We start from the raw sequence: 20,764 nt of genomic DNA on the forward strand, positions 1-20,764 counted from the left end.
TTCTCACTGTTTTGGCTCACAGCGTTGGGAGTAGTCAGTGCAACCTGACTCAAGTGTTTTGGGGGCCCTCTAAAGGTGGGCACCTGTAGCTAGCACAGTGGGGAGTCACAGAGCAGGGCTCAGGTACTGGTATGAGCTGGCAGATGTGGATGACAGCACCATCTCATAGGTGCTAAGAAGATTCAGATTGTTCTAGATGTTAGAGTGTGTGTGCCTGTTTCTGTTACTTAGTTTTTCAAGAAGGGAACAGGTCTTAAAAGTTGTGAGCTCACAAGGTAGCTGCCCAGGATGGCAAGGTTAGAAGGTGTGATTGTTGAATGGTGCTCTGGGCCACAGGAAGGGATCCATTCATTCTCCTGGTCTGACACCAGGCTGCAGAAGGCAGCACTGTCATCTTCATCTCAGATGGGACCCAGCTCTGAGCCAGCACCTTTCCTAGTACCTGTGGGGAGAGCTTTGATGTAGTTTTAAGTTTGTTTGCCGGGAAGTTCTCATAACTTTTCTCTGTTCCTTATCCTTGTGCATAAACAAGGCCTTGTCTGCCTCTAAGGATGTGGGATGATGAGTGCCTTCCTTCAGGAGCTCTGTAGGGTTGGTGGGCATGCTCACATCCTCAGTGAGGATTCTTTCAGCAGGCAGTAAATGGAGCATAAGTGTTGCTTGAAGCCTGTTTACCCCTGAGGGGTGAACATATCCTGTGGCTAGGAAGTATCCCTAGGCCTAGAGAGAAGTGAGTGGCTGGAGAATCTACTGCGAAAGAGCTGAGGCTCTGCTAAGGAGCATAGCTGCTGCCCAGAGATGGTTCTAGGGAGATGGGGTACTGTTTCCTGTCAACTGCACATGCCGCCTCTCAGGGTGCTGAGGGGTATCTGTTTGTAAGTAAACTGCAGACAACTCTGCAGCCTATAGTGAGATACGGGAGCCTGGCCTGCTGTAGTTCCCCAAGCAGCCATCAGCATGCATGTTACATGTTATAGTTACATGTTATATAATGCTTTCCAGTTGTCTGTGTCCTCAACCATTGTGCTTGTTCTTTCTCCCAGAGAATACTCAGGGTCATGGGGTATGTGTGTGTGTAGGTCATTTTCTCCAGTCATTAACCTTTTCCCTCCCTCCCTCCCTCCCTCCCTCCCTCCTCCTTCCCTCCCTCCCTTCCTCCCTTCCTCCGTCCCTTCCTTCCTCTCTCCAATAGGATTTCATGTAGCTCAGGCTGGACTTGAACTTGCTGTATAGGTGAGGATGACCTTGAGTTCCTGATCCTTCTATCTACACCTCCTAAGTGCTGGGATTGTAAGCATGGGTCACTATGCTCGACTTTCTGTGGTGCTGGGACTGAACCCAGGGCTTTATACATGCTCAGCGGGTAGGCACTCCACCAACTAAGCTGCATCCCTAGCCCTCATAGTCTTCCTGACACTGATCTTAAGTGTTGGACATGTGTCGGATAGGGCACACTGTTGTTTGGGCCATTCTGAAAGTTGTCTGGTGGACATTTTCCCAAGAATACCTACCACCAGGGTGAGCATTGGCTTTGTGTTCCTCAGTTGGGTGGGCCATGGCCAGTGTTCGTAAGCACCTAGCCCACTCTCCAGGTCTGTTGGCTGTTATTGAAGAACTTTGCACTCGTTTTTAAAATTAATTTTCCTCATACACTGGAGACTGGATGACACCCTCCCTCTATGAGAGGTCACTCTGAGATACCTGATAGGTATTTTAGCTGTTCAGTTACTAGGAAGATCTGTTGGGATACACATTATAGACGTTTTCGACTACATAGATACTGGGTCTGCTTTACAAAGCTATGGGGGTGAATGTCCACTTCTTAAAAGTTGTGTGGATGTTTGATTCATATAATTTATTTTTGCACATGCACAGTGGTTCCTGCCAGGCAGCAGGGTGAAAGATCCTGTGTCCTGTCCCAGCTGACACAAGAACATCAGCTGCACCCACCAGAGTGCACTGCCTAGTTTGTCTGCAGGGCTTGATGGGATCCAGTCTTGAAGGATAGCAGACATCATTCTGATGACCCCTGCTGCTTTTCCTCCCTCTTGCAGGAATATCCTTTTAAATGTTTTTTTTTGTTTGTTTGTTTTTTTTTTTTTTTTTTTTTTTTTGTCATGCAAACTTTCACACTTAAAAATTTGTATGTTATCTACAAAAAGGTTTTTCCCCCCAAGGTATTTTCTGGGGTTTTAAATTTAATTTTTATTTTTTTTGTATGTATAATAGCTACTGGTTTTGTGTGATGCTTTTATAAACTGCTGTCTTCCCTGAATTTTTCATTATCGTTTGCTTTATTTTCCCTGTTGGGTGTCTGGGTTTCCATGTATGCTGCCCCTTGCCCTAGCCCCACCCCAGTCTCTGGCTCTGGCGTTATTCCTTTGGCCTCGTTACTTGACCTCATTCTGTTGTTCTGCAAGTTACAGACCTCTGGACCTCATGCTGACCTTAATGTTTTGCTGAGGAGGGCCTGGCTTTAAGATACAGAAAAACATATGGCATGCAATATTTATAACATATATTTCACAATATTCCAAGTTGTTGCTATAAAACACAAGGTAATAAATAGACCCAAAAGCTAGAATATAGAACTACATAGGACCTGAAGGAGTGTGGAAAGGGAGACAAATCCAAGTTTTACTGAGTGAAAAGACAAAAGAACCATAAGCTAAGGAAATGTCAAGAGTTGTTTGTTTGAAAACATGGACAGCGAGTATTTGGCAAGCTGGACATGGCAGATGGGTGAACTGATAGCAGTTGCCCTTTAGTAGCTGTGCAGGGCAACACTGGGTAACGTTTTAAATTAAATCCTGACCACAGACGTTATGTCAAAACAAACCTGGTTGGGACAGATACTCGAAATATTCCTTGTTCTACTCCATATACTGGCATATGTATGACAATTTTCTGTGCTGTGTGAAACATACTGATTTTACTATCTTGTGTTTCCATGGGTGGGAGTCTGGCTTCACCCAACTGATAGGTCCTGTGCCAATCTCTAGAGGCAGTCAGCTTGTAGGTGGGGCTTGCTTTCACCAGGGTAGGGTCTGTGCTCAGGTTCTCAGCGTGGGTTTGTTCCTGACACTCTTTCTCCTGGCTATGGGATTCTTGGCAGATGCCTGCTGCAGTGCATGCTTTCAGGGTCTCACCTGAAGACTTAGAAATGGCCATCTGGTAAGGCCAAACCTGCCTGGGATTTCCCTCCTATCTGCCAACTTAAATACCCAGGTGGTGCTTACTTACATCTTAGAACCCTTGTGGGAGTGCCTGTTCACAGGTCCTGTCAGGTTGTAGGTGAGAGTTATCTGGAGTGAAACCATCATGAGCAGTTGAGTAGATGCTGATAGCACCTTCTGCCCAGGAAGTGCCTGCAGTCCCCAGTTCTCACAGCCTTATCACAGATGGCTGTTGGCTTTCTTATTATTTCTAAAAACATATTTTATGTATATGGATGTTTTGCTTGCCTGCCTGTCTGTGCACTACTTGCATGCAGTGCTCACAGAGGCCAGAAGAGGGTATCAGGTTCCCTGGGATGGGAGTTACAGATGGTTTTGAGCTGCCATGTAGATACTGGGAATTGAATCCAGGTCCTCTGGAAAAGCAGGCAGTGTTCGTAAGCACCTAGCCCACTCTCCTGGTCTGTTGGCTGTTATTGAAGAACTTTGCACTCGTTTTTAAAATTAATTTTCCTCATACAATATATTTTGATCAGTGTTTCCTCTTCCCCGGCTCCTTGAAGATCCTCCCACCTCCCCTTTCACTCCCCTCCCCATGTTTGTTCCCTCTCCCTCCCCCTCTCCCTCTCCCTCCCCCTCCCCCTCCCCCTCCCCCTCCCCCTCCCCCTCCCCCTCCCCCTCCCCCTCTCCCTCCCCCTCCCCCTCCCCTCCCCCTCCCCCTCTCTCTCTCCAAAAAGAAAACAAATTAAAACAAACAAACAACCACCAATAAGAGAAAAAACCAAAATGAAACAAAAAGCCCATCAAAACCAAAACCAACCAAAAAATCATGGATTTTTTTTTGTTTGTTTGTTTGTTTTTTTTTTTTTTTTTTTTTTTTTTTTTTTTTTTTTTTTTTGGCTGGCTACCCCTGGGCATGGGATGGACACTCAGCTTTTAAAATTCCCTCCTGTAGTCCTTTGTGTACTGGATGGGTCTTGTCTGAGGAGGGGTTTTCATTCTTTCACTTATGAAGGGCAGTTTTTCTGTACACATAATTCTAGATGATTTTTTATTTTTTTGTAAAAAATATTTTGCCATTTAAAGTAGCTTACTCTTATTTGCATTGTTTTGCTGAGATGTTAACTGTTGTTCTTGTCACTGTTCCTTCATAGTTAGGATCTTTTTTTTTTTTCTTTCCTCCTTTAAGAATTTTCCCTAGTAATAGTGTCCTGAAGTTTGAATGAGACGTGAGATACAATCAAGTTTGGATGTTTTCTTATTTATTCTGCATGGTGTTGCTCAGTTTACTGCATCTGTACTTTGTTGTGCTTGTCATTAATTTCAGGAAATTCTCAGTCATTACTGCTTCGTATTTCTGCTAGCCCTTCTTCTGGTTCTTTTGGTATGTTTGATAATCATAGCTTTTGAAATCAATCTCTGTTTCCAGAAAGCCTGTTCTTTCTTTCCCTTTCTTCACCAGAGGTGAAGAAAGTCTGACGTGTTATTTATCAAAAGCCAGGGAGCTTTTATTTTTACTTAATTTTTTTTGCATATTAGTGTTTTGTCTGCATGTGTGTCTGTACACCATATGTGTGCCTGGTGTCCAAGGAGACAAGAGTAGGGTGTTGCACAACTGGAGTTGCAGTTGTGAACTGCCACTGAACCTGATCCTCCGAAAGAGCAGCCAGTGTTCTTTACTGCTGAGCCATCTCTCCAACCCCATTTATTTATTTATTTATTTATTTATTTATTTATTTATTTATTTATTTTACCAGAGGGTCTCTGACCATCTGGGGCTCCAGGATTAGGCTAGATTGTCTGGTTTTCGAGCCATAGGGATCTGCTGTCTCAATGTCCCCAGCACTAGGATTTGCAAGCTGGCCACACTGAGCTGTTGCATGGGTTCTGGGTCTTGAACTCAGGTCCTCATGCTTGCATGGAAAGGAAGCACTTATCACTAAGCTACTTCCCCAGCCCTAGCCCTGTTCTGCTGAAGATCTTTATCTCTCTGTGGTTCAGTCTGGGACATTCCTGTTGACATTTCTCTGTGCTTACTGGCACTCTCCTCTGTGGCTGAGTCTCCAGTGAGCTGGGCAGAGGCCGGTCATTTCTACTGCTGCAGTGCCTGACTTCTGGCTCCTTTATTTTGTCACATGACCAGTCTGTTCTCCTATCCACTCTCCCTTTAGAGTCCTTAGTGTGTGCGCGTCTCCATTGTTTTAGACATGTATCATAGCTGAAGCTGCTTATGATGTGTCTTTTATGTCTTTGGGCTTTTCTTTTGCAAACTCGGTGAGTTTTGCTGGAATGCAGACATGGTGTGTGAGGTGGAGGGAGCTGAGGTGGATTGGCTTCTGGAGCTGGCTGATTCCGATGTTTGTTGAGACCACAGCAGAGGGTTCCCATCTCTCCAATGCCATGTCTGTGTCTCTTTCTTCAGATGCCTTTGTTACTGTAGCACCTCTCTTTGTCTCAGCTTGCAATTGTGGTGTAGCAGTCAGGTGGGAGAATCTGTAGTCTGATAATCCCCTCCCCCCACGCCCCAACTCCCACCCCGCCACCCATGGCTCCCGACTTTCCTCTACATCTTGCCTTGCTCTTCCTAGGTGAGGTGGAAGGCTTTCTGAGAGAGGAGTCCTTGCAGGTGGGCCAGGTATTTATTAAAATCCTGACCCCTGGTGTTGGCTTTGGCTCTGGGAATGCTCAGGGTGCAGTTCACCTCATTGCTTCTATATCCTTCCCAGGCCCTGCAAGGATCTTTCCCAACTCTTGACTGAGAACCTGGAAGGTTACCAGAGGTAAAGCCCACAGTGTATGGAATGCCCAGTTGTGATTTAAATATAAAATGTCTCACAGGTTTGTGTGCTAAAGCCTATTTCTAACTGGCGATACTATTCAGGGGAGATTCTGAAAACTTGGGGTGATAGGCTCTAGCTGGAGGAAGTAGTTCACTAGGGTAGGTCTTTGGGGGTATCCTGCTCTTGGCCCCTTTCTGTCTTTTTCTCTCTGTCCTATGCTCTGAGGTGAGCTGCAAGCTCCTGCTGCCATGATGTTTGCCCAAGTATATGGACGCAAGTAACTTTGAGCTGAATCCTGTGCAACCACGAGCCAAAACAAACAACCCCCTTTAGGCTGCTTGTCAGATATTTGGTTACAGTAATGGAAAAGTAACCAACACACACCCATAACACAGTGGCATAGACTCCCCTCCTTACACTAGTCTGCACCCAGCCTCCAGTGGCTTGTACAGATATTATCTATGCCCTACTGCCACAGCCATTCCCAGAGTTGATCAGGCTAGCTGGTCTTGGCTGTGACTCCAGTGTGCTTGTCTTCCGTCTCTGTGCTAACTCCGCAGCACTGGAGGCTTCTGCTGGCCTGTTGATACTCACTTGGTTGGCTCCTTCCTCTGAGGACAGGACCTTGCTCCTCCTGTGTAGAGATGTGGTTGGAGTGGACTGTGAAGATGATTGCTTGATTGCCTTTGATAGTGTGGTCAGCTTTGTTTCCCCAGTAGGAAACTGTGCGTGTGCTTTCATTTTCCAGTGAGTGTGGTGTGTGAAGCTGTAACTGCTGCTGGGTGTGTCGGGCATGTGTGTCAGAGCTGTAAATGTGGTTGGTTTGAGTTGTCCTTGTTTGTGTGTGCTTATCCTGTTTATATGTAAATGTTATATTTATTGCATCATAGGAACTCAGTTTCCTTTGTCTGTAACTAGAGCTCTCTGGTCTAATAACATAGCCACCGGTCTCATATCGTTTAAACAATAAAAATAGCAAAAACCACCCAGCCACACCAGCGCATTTCCAGTACAGATCTGGCCACTGCAAATGTACAGCATTTTTGTCCTCACAGGAAGATGAAGCCTGTGCTGACTGACTCGCAGTGGGAGAGACTCCTGACTCTGGACATACTCTACAGTGCCGTATATCTGTGTAGCAGCCACCTGACCCAGGTGGCTTTTGAGTTGATGTGCATAACTGTATTGGTGGGCAAGTAGCTCATGCACGTGCTGTATCTGTATATGGGTTTGTGCCTAGTCTCTCGGTCTCACAGTCTCCTCTCTCCCTCTCCCCCTCCCTCTCCCCCTCCCCCTCCCTCTCCCTCCCCTCCCCTCCCCCTCCCCTCCCCTCCCCCTCCCTCTCCCCCTCCCCCTCCGTCTCCCCCTCCCCCTCCCTCGCTTTCTTTGTCTCATGTGTGTCTGTGTATATCTGTGTGTGTCTGTGTGTATCTGTGTATATCTGTGTGTATCTGTGTATATCTGTGTGTATCTGTGTATATCTGTGTGTATCTGTGTGTGTCTGTGTGTATCTGTGTGTATCTGTGTGTGTCTGTGTGTATCTGTGTGTGTCTGTGTGTGTCTGTGTATATCTGTGTGTATCTGTGTGTATCTGTGTGTATCTGTGTGTGTCTGTGTGTATCTGTGTGTGTCTGTGTGTGTCTGTGTGTATCTGTGTGTGTCTGTGTGTGTCTGTGTGTATCTGTGTGTATCTGTGTGTATCTGTGTGTATCTGTGTGTGTCTGTGTGTGTCTGTGTGTATCTGTGTGTATCTGTGTGTGTCTGTGTGTGTCTGTGTGTGTCTGTGTGTGTCTGTGTGTATCTGTGTGTATCTGTGTGTGTCTGTGTGTGTCTGTGTGTATCTGTGTGTGTCTGTGTGTATCTGTGTGTGTCTGTGTGTGTCTGTGTGTATCTGTGTGTATCTGTGTGTATCTGTGTGTATCTGTGTATATCTGTGTGTGTCTGTGTGTATCTGTGTGTGTCTGTGTGTGTCTGTGTGTATCTGTGTGTGTCTGTGTGTGTCTGTGTATATCTGTGTGTATCTGTGTGTATCTGTGTGTATCTGTGTGTGTCTGTGTGTGTCTGTGTGTGTCTGTGTGTATCTGTGTGTGTCTGTGTGTGTCTGTGTGTATCTGTGTGTGTCTGTGTGTGTCTGTGTGTGTCTGTGTGTGTCTGTGTGTGTCTGTGTGTGTCTGTGTGTATCTGTGTATATCTGTGTGTATCTGTGTGTGTCTGTGTGTGTCTGTGTGTGTCTGTGTGTGTCTGTGTGTGTCTGTGTGTGTCTGTGTGTGTGATGTGAATTTGAGCTAATGATCCCTTTATGATTTATCCAGAGGCTTTTTATATAGCCAGGAATTGGCCCACAGTTTTTGTAGAAGCTACACACATTTCCTCTCTATGGTTTGTCTTTTATTGCCGCTTAAGCCACTAGTGGTTATTCAGTGTTGGCTACAGCATTCTGAACGCTTTGGTGGTTTTCTTCCTTAGACCTTGAAGAGTTAAAAATATGAAAGCAGTGCATGGTACTTATAAGAATAAAAGAAAGAAAAAGAAGAAGCGACCGCTGCTGGAAGGACAGCTATTTCAAAATGTGGTGTTTCCTCCTTTCCTATTTGGAATGCTGTGGAGAGGATCTGAGGGCTGGGATAGGGGAAGGGCTCTGCTGCCTGGGCCTTGCTGCAGGAGACTTGTCTGAAGGTATGCTATATTTTCCCTCACCATCCCTCTCTTCCTTCCCCCTGCCCTTTCTCTGGCTGTGTGATGCAGGCTGGCCTCCTTCTTATAGCTCTCTCCCCTCCAACTCTTGAGTCCTAGGATCATGTTAGCTTCTTTAAGGTAGAAGCTTCCATATTGATCATTTTGCATTCTGGAGGATATAAGAGATAGAAGTGTGTGAAGGAAAACCCAGCAGGGCTTCAGGATGCTTGCCCCACTCCACAGCTGATGGACATGTTTTGTGCCCATGTGTTCTTGTCTGTGCTATTACAGCCCTTAAATTTGTTGGGAGAAAATTAGAGGCAAATATTAGGATGTCAGATTGTCATTTCTGCTCTGACCTTCAAGAGAGCATGTTTTCCCACACATCTGTAAGAACATGGGAGCAATATTAGTAGGGTTGTGGGGCTATTTTTATATGCAGAATTTTTTATTTGAAAACAACTAGACAAAGAGAGAGAGAGAGAGAGAGAGAGAGACACATGCTATAATGCAGGTCTGAGGGTTAGAATACAACTTTGTGGAATTGATTCTCTGTCCACCTTTACATAGGTTTTAGGCATTGAACTCAGGTCACCAACTTTGTGTGGTAAGTGTCTTTACCCAGAGAACTAACTTGCTGACCCTTTATGAAGGATTTTATTTTATTGTATTTTTGCTTTTCTGAGACAGGATCTCATTCCTGGTTGCCTTGGAACTTGCTATGTAGATGAGGCTATCCCTGAACTCCAGAGGTCTTCCTGCTTCTGCCTCCTCCCTGAGTGTCTGGATTAAGGGTGGCCTGACACCCCAGCCCCTTTATGCAGGATTTAAGACTGCACTCAGGTCTCTGACTGTGGGATTGTGGTAGTCTTCTCATTGCTGTGTTTATTTCCAGCCTGTTTCACTTTTGCTGTGTGTTGTAAGGTTGCTGTAGGTTTGCCAATCTAGTCCAGGATTACCCTTTTCTCTCTCTGTCTTCTCCTCTTCGAGATAGAGTCTTGCTTTATAGCAGTAGCTGGCCCAGGGCTCAGTGCTTTTGCCTCGGCCTCCTGAGTGCCAGGATTGCAGACATACTACTGTGTCTGTCTTAGACCCAGAATTCTCTTCACCTTAATTAGGTTGAATTTATGGGGCCTCTTGTTATTGCTGGCCCGGAATCTCCTCTGGTTCTGTAAAACAGCTCAGCTGAGTTGGACATGCAAAGTACAGGATGGGCTGCTTGGATGACATTGCTGCTCTTAGTATCTCCTTACCTGCTTTTCTGTACCAAATGGTCATGGAGTAAGAATTAGCACAGTCTGTTTGCCTGCTGGGTGACTTTGGTATCCATGTTTACACCTCACAGGACTGTCTGTCAGTCAGGGCTTATTCCTAGGCTCTTTGGTCTGTCCCATCAGTCTGTGGCCTTTTTTTGTGCCAGTCCATGCTGACCTGTCTTTCTGCAGGTCTAAAGGTGGTTGACACTGTGTAGTGGGGACCTCCAACTTCTTGCTGTTGTAGCAACTTCTCCTTTCTTCTCCATCCTCTTCCTTTTCCCTTCTCCTCTTCCTTTTTCTTCTCCTTCTTTTCCTTTCTTCCCCCTCCTTCTTTCTCTTTTCTTTCCCCCTTCCTCTTTCCCCCTCTTCTTCCTTCTTCCCTTCCATCTCCTCATCCTCCATCTCCTTTCTCCCACTTTAGACTCCTTAGAATGGATTGTAGATGCCATGCCTGGTATAATTTGTTCCTTTTTTAAAAGGATTATTTTGGATATTTGGGGTTCTCTGAGAGTTCCATGTGGAGTTTTCTGTTTCTGTGGAAAACCCTACAGGTGTTTTGCTGCCTCCTGCATTGGCTGGGGATCTCTGTGGACCATGCCAGCTTCTCCACTGGTCTCCCAGCCTCTGCAGCTGTCATCAGTATCTTTGCAGCTGTGGCTGTATCATCTGGGTTCTTTGTCTCACATTTTGCACTGTGTAGTGTACAGTATTTGGCATCCTTGTTTAATTCCTGTTTGTTCCTTATGCTGTTAGCCTAAATGAGATTTTTTTCTCATTTCGGATTGTTTATTGTGGGTATAAAAAATACATCTGTTAGTCTCTCTCTCTCTCTCTCTCTCTCTCTCTCTCTCTCTGTGTGTGTGTGTGTGTGTGTGTGTGTGTGTGTGTGATTCTTTATGTTGCTATTTTGCTAAGTGTATTAGTTCTAACACTTTTCTCTGTTTATGTATAATTTTTGAAATTGTTACATCCAAGATCATGTTGTCTTTGAGAAGAGATCATTTCTCTTACAGTTTGACACCTTTCTTTTTTCCCTTGCTTGAGTTTTCTCAATGGGATATGCGTTGCTCTGTAACTTTAATTTTTTTTTAAAGTCTATTTTTAATGATGGGTTTTAAACACTTTAACCTCCCTTTTAGCTCACTACCCACCAGAGGTAGTGGAAAAGAAAAGGTATGAGGGAAGTGGACCTGTTTCTTTAGAAATGGTTCTTTAAAGCAATTCCCAACTGTATTGTCTGGAAATTGGCAGTTTAGTTTAGAGGTTAGTAGTGGCAGCTTGAACCACTCACAAACACTTCCCAGATGTATCAGCAGGCTACTTTGGTAGAGTTGGGATAGCTAACACAAATCAGCAGAGGGGCCACTACCTAGCAGAGACAGCCAGGCCACAGTCTCAGCATAAATTAGCAAGAGGGACCAGAGCCAACAGGGGCACCAGGAAAAGTTCTCAGCTGCATCTCTCTCAGCAAATTGAAGATCAGCAAAGACGTGAGACCAGCAAGCATTGCCCAGCTAGCTATATAAGCAACCCTAGCTCAGCATTATAGAAAATCACAAATTACCTACAGATCCTACCTCTCAGAAATCTCCACCCTTGTAGTGGCCAACATCACAGGTCAACAAGTAGCAGGCAGCAGGTTACCTGACAGTGTCTACTGTCCCCAGCTTAAAGGGTTAGATTCTGTTCTTCTGGGATCATGGGGAAGAGCACAGGTGGCAGGGGACTGCTGAATTGGAGATGAACCGTTATTAGTGTAAGAGGATCACCTCTGCAGGTCTCCTCACAGCCAGAAGTGGAGTGTGGACAGGGTTTTCATGTGAGACCATGTCTGTGAATGCCCTACCCTGCCCTGAGGGTGACTGCTCGAAGCCGGCCAGCCTTCCCCCGACTTTCTCCTCAGTTTGCTTGCTCTCACTAGTGCTTGCACTAGCTCACTCCTTGTGCCTCTCTCTGGCTAGCCACAGGCACACCGGTGTTTTCCCACATCTTGGGAGGCTTTGTGCTGATTTGCTTCTTTCTGTTTCTTCTCTCTGGTTGGTTTTCCTTCCCCTTAGGAATTCTTGATCTGCTATTTCCTCTGCAGTTTTCTGCCTCATGCATTTGTCTTGGTGTCTTTACCCCTGTCCTTGGCTGTTATGGTTGTCAAGGAGAGGTTGCCTCACTGATATTCTGTTGTTTCAGTTACAGCCATTTCTTGATCTAGCTCTGTTTGGCTCTCAGTACCTGATGATGGTTGACATCACTGTCATACTGAGTCTTACAGTTCAGGTCAGGCTATGAAGAAATGTGTAGGGTTCTGAGGTGACAGTCTCTGAGGGAAGGCAGGGTGGGAATATCTTGTAGCTTGCTTGGGGGGATGGAAAAATATGAGCGTAGGATTGACAGTTGGTTGGGGAGCCTTAGGGACCCAGGAAGGGCATGCTGGGGAGGAGGTGGCCTGTGGTCATGCATGGTAGCAGTGTTGAGCTTCTAAGATGCTGAGGACAAAATGTAGAGGCCCTGACACCAGAGAAGGAAGGGTCTACACTGTATGGTATGGGTAGATGGGCAAGAGTCATGCCAGGTGGCTCTGAAGATCTGGAGGTTGTTGTCTTTTACTGAGGGATTGGACGGGCACTGCAGACTGCCCTGGCTGTGGCAGGGACAAAGCCTAAGAGGGAAAAAATGTAGCAGCTTGGGGCTGGGCAGTGTGGCCAGCACAGTGCTCAGCCTCTTTTGATGGTAAAGGCACAGGACATGGGGATGGGCTGCAAGTGGCCAGAGCCATGAAGAGCTGAGGAATGGGGCACCACCACAGTGGTGGTTACCCTTAGGGGCAGGACTGTGGGAGTGTGTGGTCTGCGAGAGACAAGTATGTGGTAGTGCATGAGAGAACAAATGTTTGAGTAGGTGAGACAGTGTGAGTGTGGGCACGGATGGGTGTGGAGCCTGTGAGAGTGAGTGTGGGTACAGGTGAGTGTGGGCATAAATAAATGTAGAGCCTGTAGGAGTGAGCATGCAGGCTGGGTGGTGGTAACACACACCTTTAATCCCAGCACTCAGGAGACAGCACGCTGGCAGATCTCTGAGTTCAAGGCCAGCTTGGTCTACAGAGTGAGTTCCAGGACATCCAGGGCTATACAGAGAAACCCTGTCTCAAAAAACAACAAAAATGTGAGCATGTGTGTGTATGAGAGTGAGTGTGTGTGAAAGAGTGAGCATGTGAGAGAGAGCATGTATGAAAGTAAGCATGTGTGAGAGAGCATGTGTGAGAGTGAGCGTGTGTGAGAGGAAGGGTGTGTGAAAGAGAGTGTGTGTGAGTGAGCATGTGTGAAAGAGTGAGCGTGTGAGAGAGTGTGTGAGAGTGAGTGTATAAGAGTGACCATGTGTGAGAGAGCATATGTGAGAGAGCATATATGAGAGTGAGCATGTGTGAGTGATGACCGTGTGTGAGTGACCATATGTGAGTGACCATGTGTGAGAGAGCATGTGTGAGTGAGCATGTGTGAGAGAGTGAGCATGTGGGATCTAGCATGCATGGCACTGAGTGTGGAGCCTTCAAGAGTGTGAATGAGTGCAGGAAGGAGTGGGGGGCACATGAGGTCAGGGAGTGCAGTTCAAGAGGACTCAGGGAGGGTGGCCAGGAGGGAGGATGTCCAGGGGAGCCTGGTGGGCACTTTTGTGCTTCATGGTGCTGACCCTGTTTTTTTTCAAGTTATCCTCTCCCCTCTTCTTTCTCCGTGGAGTATTTTCAGTCATGTAGTTAGACTCCTGTCTAATCCTCTATAGCACCCACCCTCTTGGAGCTTTTGTGCAGTTCTTGTAGATCCACAGTCAAAGTAGAGAGAAAGCCAGATTAATGATCTAAACATGAATGTGATGCAGAAACTAAATTGGAGGGGCCTGCAGTCCTGAAGCACTTCCAGAGATGCTAGCACATGCTCTCACGGCCATGGCCATGTAGCCTTGAGCATGACTCCCAGCAGGGCCACTTTGGAGGGGCTTGCCAGGTTCTATACAGGATGCAAACTGGATCTCTGGCACTCTGGTTCTGATCCCAAATGAGACGGCTACTGCACTAGCATAGCAGCTGAGGTGAGTGTGCGTCCAGCTGAGGATTATAGTTGGGCTTTGCCTGTGATCAGACTTGGTTAATGGGCATGCCATTTGTTTCCTGAAGTAAGTCCCACTTCTAATTCGTAAGGGCCCTTGGAGTGTTGACAGGGAGTACAGAGCGCTCCCTCCCCCCCCCCCTCCAAGAATGAGAAGGTGCTGCAGGTGGAAACCCCGGCAGTGTTAGTGCTCCATGTGCTGGAACTGCTGGCCCCAGAGTCACTGTCCTGGACAGTGGCTGTCTTGAAGGGCATGCAGTGGGCTCTTGCACTGAGAAGTTCTGGGGGCTACACTGCCCCTTGCTTTATCCCCTGCTGATAACCCTCACCCTCCACAGACCCACAGAGACCTGGGCAGGGCTTACCTTCCATGACTTGGCTTCTACCTGGGCCTAGATTGTCTGTGGCTTGAGGATCAAACCTGCTGAGCTTTCCTTCTATGTGCACATGCCCCATTTCCTGTGCTCTTTGATTATGGGCGTTCAGCTGTGTCTGCCTTTTGTCTGCTGTCTACATAAGGTTTCATGTGGAATGCAGTTTTACTTATCTGCAGATTATTCGGAGGAGTGGACTCTCTGGTTAAATGGTGGCCCAGATTTCAAGGAGCAGCCTGACTGCTGCCTCCAGAGTGGAGGGTTTCTGTTTGCTACTCTTTTCTCTGACACTGTTCCAGAATCCTAACCATGGTATAATCTGCCTTGACAGTCTGGTTAGTTAATTAATTAAGTAATTACGTTAAGGACTGGCTCTACCTATGTAGGCTAGAAGTCAGTTTGTAGATCAGGCTGCTGTCAGACTTGCAGTGACTCTCCTGTCTGTTTTCCAGTGCTAGGATTATAGTGTGCCCCATCATATTAGGATACTCTGTGGTTTTGGATTGGCATTTTCTCCATGGCACGTGATGCTGAGCCTCTCCATCTATGCTTGGCTATTCTGTTCATGTTCTTGCCCCACTCTGGTTTGTCTTTGTAGTGCCATATTGCTGCCTTCTTTGAGGCCAGGGCAGGGAGGCAGTGTCTCCTGTCCTGTGAAACTTACCTAGGGGTCCTGCTAAGGCATGTGTTTGAGATTTGGTGGAGTCTCCTTGTGCTCCTCTGTGCTCCTTGTGTGGTCTGTGATGCTCTTGTTCCTTTCCAGTTTTTTCCCCATCATTAATTTTTTTCTGCAGTTCTATTTCTATGATCTTCAGGACACTCAGTGGGCAAAGTGCTGGGAGTGGTTTAGGACCTCTCTGTGGCTAAGTCTTATGACTCTCTGAGCCGGGGTGTTACTCCTCTGAGCCTTGCTTCTGGGTGTTCAAGCTCTACATATCTGAGATGACCTGGCCAGAGACTTCAGTTTCAGTGGCATAGGAAAACCGTGTGAAAAGCCATTAACCAACAGACAGACAGACAGACAGACAGACAGACATATAACATTATGTTTATAGCTTTGCAATTTTAATTAAGTATGTACTTCAGAGTGCAAAGTCCATTTTTATTGTTGAATGGCTTTGACAGTCCTGGAGTAGCACTGGTCTGCTCATGGGCTACTTACTGGCTGTCTTCCCCCATGCCAAGTTTTGACCAAGGTCTACCCAGGACATCTGACTGACAAAACGCATAAAGGAGCACTTTCAGGGTTCAGGAATCTTTTAGTGTGATCATAGTTCCTTCCTGCTTCCCTGAGCAGGACTTGTCATGATTGACACTTGGCCCTTCTGGTCCTGCTTCCTGTTTGAGAGCACATGTATATATACAGCATGGGGTTTTCTGTCTGCACCCTGTTTCCTGAAAGTTCTGAGCATTGTGACTGATACCCCAAATCCCTTCTCATACTACCCTCCTCCTGCCTCAACTCACACAAGAACCCCGTGATGTCCGATGGCATATTCTCATATGGCACTGTGGAGTGGCTTGTTGCCTTTTGGCAGCAGATATATGGTGCTATTCCTGTCTCCTTTCCTACAACCCCAGCTGGGGATAGAACAGGGATGTGGGTCAGTGGGATATAGGTGCTATGCCCCTGCCTCTGGCTAAGTGAAAATTGCTCAGTTTTATATCACAGGGCAGCCCACAGAGGCCAGCCTGTGTGTGGATGGTCTCCCTCTGGGGAGTATAGACAGACCCCTTGTGGATAGAGGGTCCCATGTACATCCCGTTTCCCCCATGAGGTCAGCCCTCATGTCTTCTTCCTGGAGCCTCTGTTCCAGGAAGTTGGAAGTTGGAGTTGTGGCTGTGCTCTAATGTCCCCCTTTCCTCTTAATTTGCAGCCAGAAAACCTGCAGAAGAACTGGCTTCGGGAATTTTACCAGGTAAGAGGCTCTGAGCCAGCACTTTCCAGTAGCCACTTAGGCGGTGAGTATCTCTTTTGGTTGTGGTGTTTTTATTCGAAGGTTGTATCTTGTCCATGTGGAAGGCAGGAATGGCTGCCACTAGGTCAGTCCTAGGAAACAGTTGTGACCGTCTCCTAATGATTGACATTTTGCTCCCTGGCTCCCCCCTGACAGGGAGGGAAACAGAACACAGAGGACCTTGGTGGGGTTGCCTCTTTGAGGAGGGCATCCATAAGTGCTCTTCAGGAAGGTTCCCCTAGGTACAGCATGGAACTTGGACAGATCCATGCAGATGGCATGACCACACAGGGCCTGCTGCAGGTGTGGGTGGGAAGCCCTTGGGGGTGTCACTTTGAATAGATAGGGAGCAACCTCCTAGTGTATCCCAGTAGGAGGATGGTTTAGCACAGCAAGCAGCCACCCGGTTCTACAGTTGGCTCTGGGTGGGTGACAGATCTCTGAGCAGATGATATGTAGACCTGGAGAACAAGAAGGGCTGAGCAGCCAAACAGGGTAAACCAAGGCAACTGGGTGAGTGACCACAGCCCAGAGGACAGCAAAGCATGCTGCATGTGAAATAGAAGTTCCCATGTAGTTGTCACTGGGTTAGGCTAGAATTGTGGTATTTAATTCTCTGAGCTTTGTTTATTTGTTGGGTGGAGGAGACAAGGGTGGGGCTCAAGTCATGTAGGAGGCAAAGAGGCAGGGAATTACAGCCATCCCTGTGCCCATGCCACACACCTACCTGCAGCTCTGCAGCTTGCTGGGGGTGCAGGCTGGGTAGGGTCAGGGTCAGAGGAGACACAGTACATGCTCCTCATCCTGGGAACAGTGATGTGAGTCTTCTGGGGCCAAGTCTTTATCCCACACAATGCTTGGCAGTTCTCCCGTCCTGCTGGCCATCACATATGTCTGCTAGGCATTTGGAGGTGGCGACATTCACTCAGAATCTAGCATTTATGAACCTCCCATTGTTCAGGTATTATATTGGTTTTGGTTAGGGATGTAAGGCAGATTCTTGATGTGTATTTCAGGCTGAGGAAGGAAAGGCCCTGAGTATACTTGAGGTTGGTTCAGATAAGGAGTTGATAGCAAGGGAATAACCTGAGACAGCGAGGGGCAGGGCAGGGCCTTACCATTGAAGGATCTGAGGTAGTGGGGGGATGGGCTCTGTCATGGGATGGCTTGATTTAAAGAGGGGCTGGTGAGAACCTTGTCATGGTAAGGTTGGGGGCAATGAGGAGCAGAGTGAGGTCCTGCCTAGAAGGCCTGGGGTAGTAAGAGGTGGGGCAGAGACCTGCTATGGAAGAGTCTGGTAGTAAGTGAATGTGGAGGCCTTTGTCAGAAGACAGTCTCAATAAGTGAACAGAGGAGAGTCTTGTCAGAGAATGGTCTTAGTTGGGTCCAGGGCCTGGGTGCCGTGAACCTTGTCTCCTAGGCTTCCAGGTCTGGGTCCTGTGGAGATGGTGTGGTATGGCCTTGAGATTGTTTTATGAGCTCATGTGATTGTGTGGATGCCCACAAGGTGGTGGGCATGATTTCCTCTTGTTCTCATAGTCCCTGTATGGTACATGCATGTTCTTAGGATAAACCAGGGGGCTGATGGACCTTGGTGTGGGCTAATGGCCACAGTAGAGATGGTATCCCTCTTAGATTGTAAACCAGTTCTAAGAGTGATTGATGTAGGCAGAGTTATATCTGGAATTGCCCTATGTATCTCTATACAAGGGAGCAGAATTTCAAGCATGCCATGATGGGATTGATAGAGGGATATGGTTTGGGGTATGGGAGAGGGATGGGGGGGGGACAACATGGAGGGCCTTCCTGGAACTCTGCTGCCAGATTGGCTGGGGTCCTGTATAGCTGGCATTACATGTAGTGAAGAAGGATCCTGCATGAGCTTGCCTCCCCTGCAGAAAGGTCTTGGTCTTGCTATCTGTGAATAGGGATTGGATTGTGGAACATGGCTATCTATGCCAGTCCCTGGGCATTTAATTGGGTGGTAGATGCAGGGGTCTCAGCTGGCTCACCTGGCTCTCTGATTCCTGGTTTCTTGGTGGCAGATGGAGGCATAAAGTAGTGAACTGTAAGGTGAGGGCAGGCCATCCCTGTGTGAGCATGGTAGCTATGACTAAAAGTTCTTCTCCAGTAGTGACAAGAGCAGGTTGGAGCTAGGCTTTGGTACGTGAGGATAGTACTGCTCGGCTGTGTTCCAGGGTGCCCATCATATGAAGCCATAACTGTGAATTGGGAGCTAGGCCTGAGAGTACAGAGATGGCGCCTGTGAGCTTTGTTTTGGGGTTGCTCCCTGGAGAAAGCCAGTACAGAAGCTCTGGCTTGTGCTGTCTGTCTGAGTAATGTCCTCTGGGTACCTGCCTTCCAAGGCAGGCCTTAGTACTAATCTTAGGGGTCTTGTGGTATTGCATGCTTTCCCTTACTCTCCATTGGCTGTTCAGCCAGGCCCTGTCCCTCACCCTTGGTGGGAGGAAAGCATGAATGAGTTTGTAGCCTGCACTCTCAATGTACACTGAGGACGACAATTGGGGAGATTGAGAAGGAAAGCTCTTCCTACGTACTTTAGCAAGTCATGTGCAATTATAGTGCTTCATGCATGCTCTGCAGTAAATTTCAGAGCCTCGGCCCACTCATTCATTTATTTGTTCATTCATCTTTCATTCATATGAACTTCATGCATCTGGGAGGCAGCAGCATGAACAGGACACACACTGCCTTCCCTCTCTTGAGCATCCATGCATCATGGTGAGAATAAGGAGCCTTTTTCACAGTGCAGTTGTAGACAGCCTCCAAAGGAGGCTGAGACTTGAGGGACTGGAAGGAGCCCTTGCTGGGCTTGTGTTGGTTTGGATTCTTTCAGCCTTGCAGGTGAGGCAGCTAGAAAACTAGCTTCAACTTTATTGTTACTGACAAAGGTCCTATACTTTAGTGTTGTGCTTTCAAGAACAGAGGCCATCTTGCCTTGTGTGTTGGTGTGTCTAAGCATCTGCCTGACTGACATGAAGAAGGGGGGGGTGGCGCACACGTGTGTGTGTGTGTGTGTGTGTGTGTGTGTGTGTGTATGTGTAAAGAGGAGAGGCAGTTGTTCTGCAGAAATTGAACAAAGAAAAAAAGCTTGAAGAAATACTTTCTCTGCTACATTCTGCCAGGGCACAGACATTCTTCCTTTGGCAGTTCTGAAGTGAACTAACTTAATGTATGTGAAAGTGGCCAATATTTATAGCAGGGCAGTCATCATGAGCATCCTTCCTGCATCCTGCAGCAGGTCTTTCTGTGATCATAGGCCATGTGCACTGCTATGTCTTTAAAGGTACAGACTTGTGAAACAGTTCACAGATAGTGAAGGTGAGATTACAAGAGGTGACCTAAACAGATGCTAAGTCTTTAGCTCTTGCAAGTCTTCCATGATCTTTCATTGTAGGTGTTTTAAAATCCATGTGATGAGTCATATATCTGTCCAGCTAACAGGAAAGAGCAGTTGCCAGTTTATGTACATGCCTGGGTTTCAGACACTAGATAGCACACAGCCTTGGAGAGTGGTCCCTGTGGGAGGGAGCAGGTGAGGGAAGCACTCTGCTCACTAAGCTTGTAGTAAGAGGATTTCCATTGCAGCATCCAACAGCCTATTAAAGAGAGTTTAATAGCCAGTCTCAAATTACTCAGTAGGTGGAGAGGCAGGAAAGCATGGCCTGAAATGAGAACAACCAATTGTTAGTGTGATTCAGGGTTGCTGGTTTTGTCCACTTTGAAGAAGCTGCTGTGCAGCTGTGCTCACTGTCTGTGGAGCCTGTACTCACTGTCTAGGGAGGCTGTGCTCACTGTCTAGGGAGGCTATATTCACTGTCTGTGGAGGCTGTATTTACTGTACTCACCGTACTCACTGTCTGTGAAGGCTGTACTCACTGTCTGTGGAGGCTGTACTCACTGTACTCACTGTCTGTGGAGGCTGTACTCACTGTACTCACTGTCTGTGAAGGCTGTACTCACTGTACTCACTGTCTGTGGAGGCTGTACTCACTGTACTCACTGTCTGTGGAGGCTGTACTCACTGTACGTGGAGGCTGTACTCACTGTACTCACTGTCTGTGGAGGCTGTACTCACTGTACTCACTGTCTGTGGAGGCTGTACTCACTGTCTGTGGAGGCTGTACTCACTGTACTCACTGTCTGTGGAGGCTGTACTCACTGTACTCACTGTCTGTGGAGGCTGTACTCACTGTCTGTGGAGGCTGTACTCACTGTACTCACTGTCTGTGGAGGCTGTACTCACTGTACTCACTGTCTGTGGAGGCTGTACTCACTGTCTGTGGAGGCTGTACTCACTGTACTCACTGTCTGTGGAGGCTGTACTCACTGTACTCACTGTCTGTGGAGGCTGTACTCACTGTACTCACTGTCTGTGGAGGCTGTACTCACTGTACGTGGAGGCTGTACTCACTGTACTCACTGTCTG

General features: G+C 47.2%; 1 protein-coding gene across 2 annotated transcripts in view; it reads left to right on the forward strand.

Annotated features, from left to right (window-relative positions):
* Inpp5a (inositol polyphosphate-5-phosphatase A) overlaps positions 1-20,764 on the forward strand; it is a 184,774-nt gene that overhangs the window by 40,081 nt on the left and 123,929 nt on the right. For both annotated transcript variants that reach the window (XM_076912658.1, XM_034512594.2), the window contains exon 2: positions 16,234-16,275. In XM_076912658.1, the coding sequence (XP_076768773.1) occupies positions 16,234-16,275 (42 nt within the window). The remainder of the gene's footprint in view (positions 1-16,233; positions 16,276-20,764) is intronic.

The sequence above is a fragment of the Arvicanthis niloticus genome, chromosome 1 (genome assembly GCF_011762505.2).
Source record: "Arvicanthis niloticus isolate mArvNil1 chromosome 1, mArvNil1.pat.X, whole genome shotgun sequence".
Lineage (NCBI taxonomy): Eukaryota > Metazoa > Chordata > Mammalia > Rodentia > Muridae > Arvicanthis > Arvicanthis niloticus.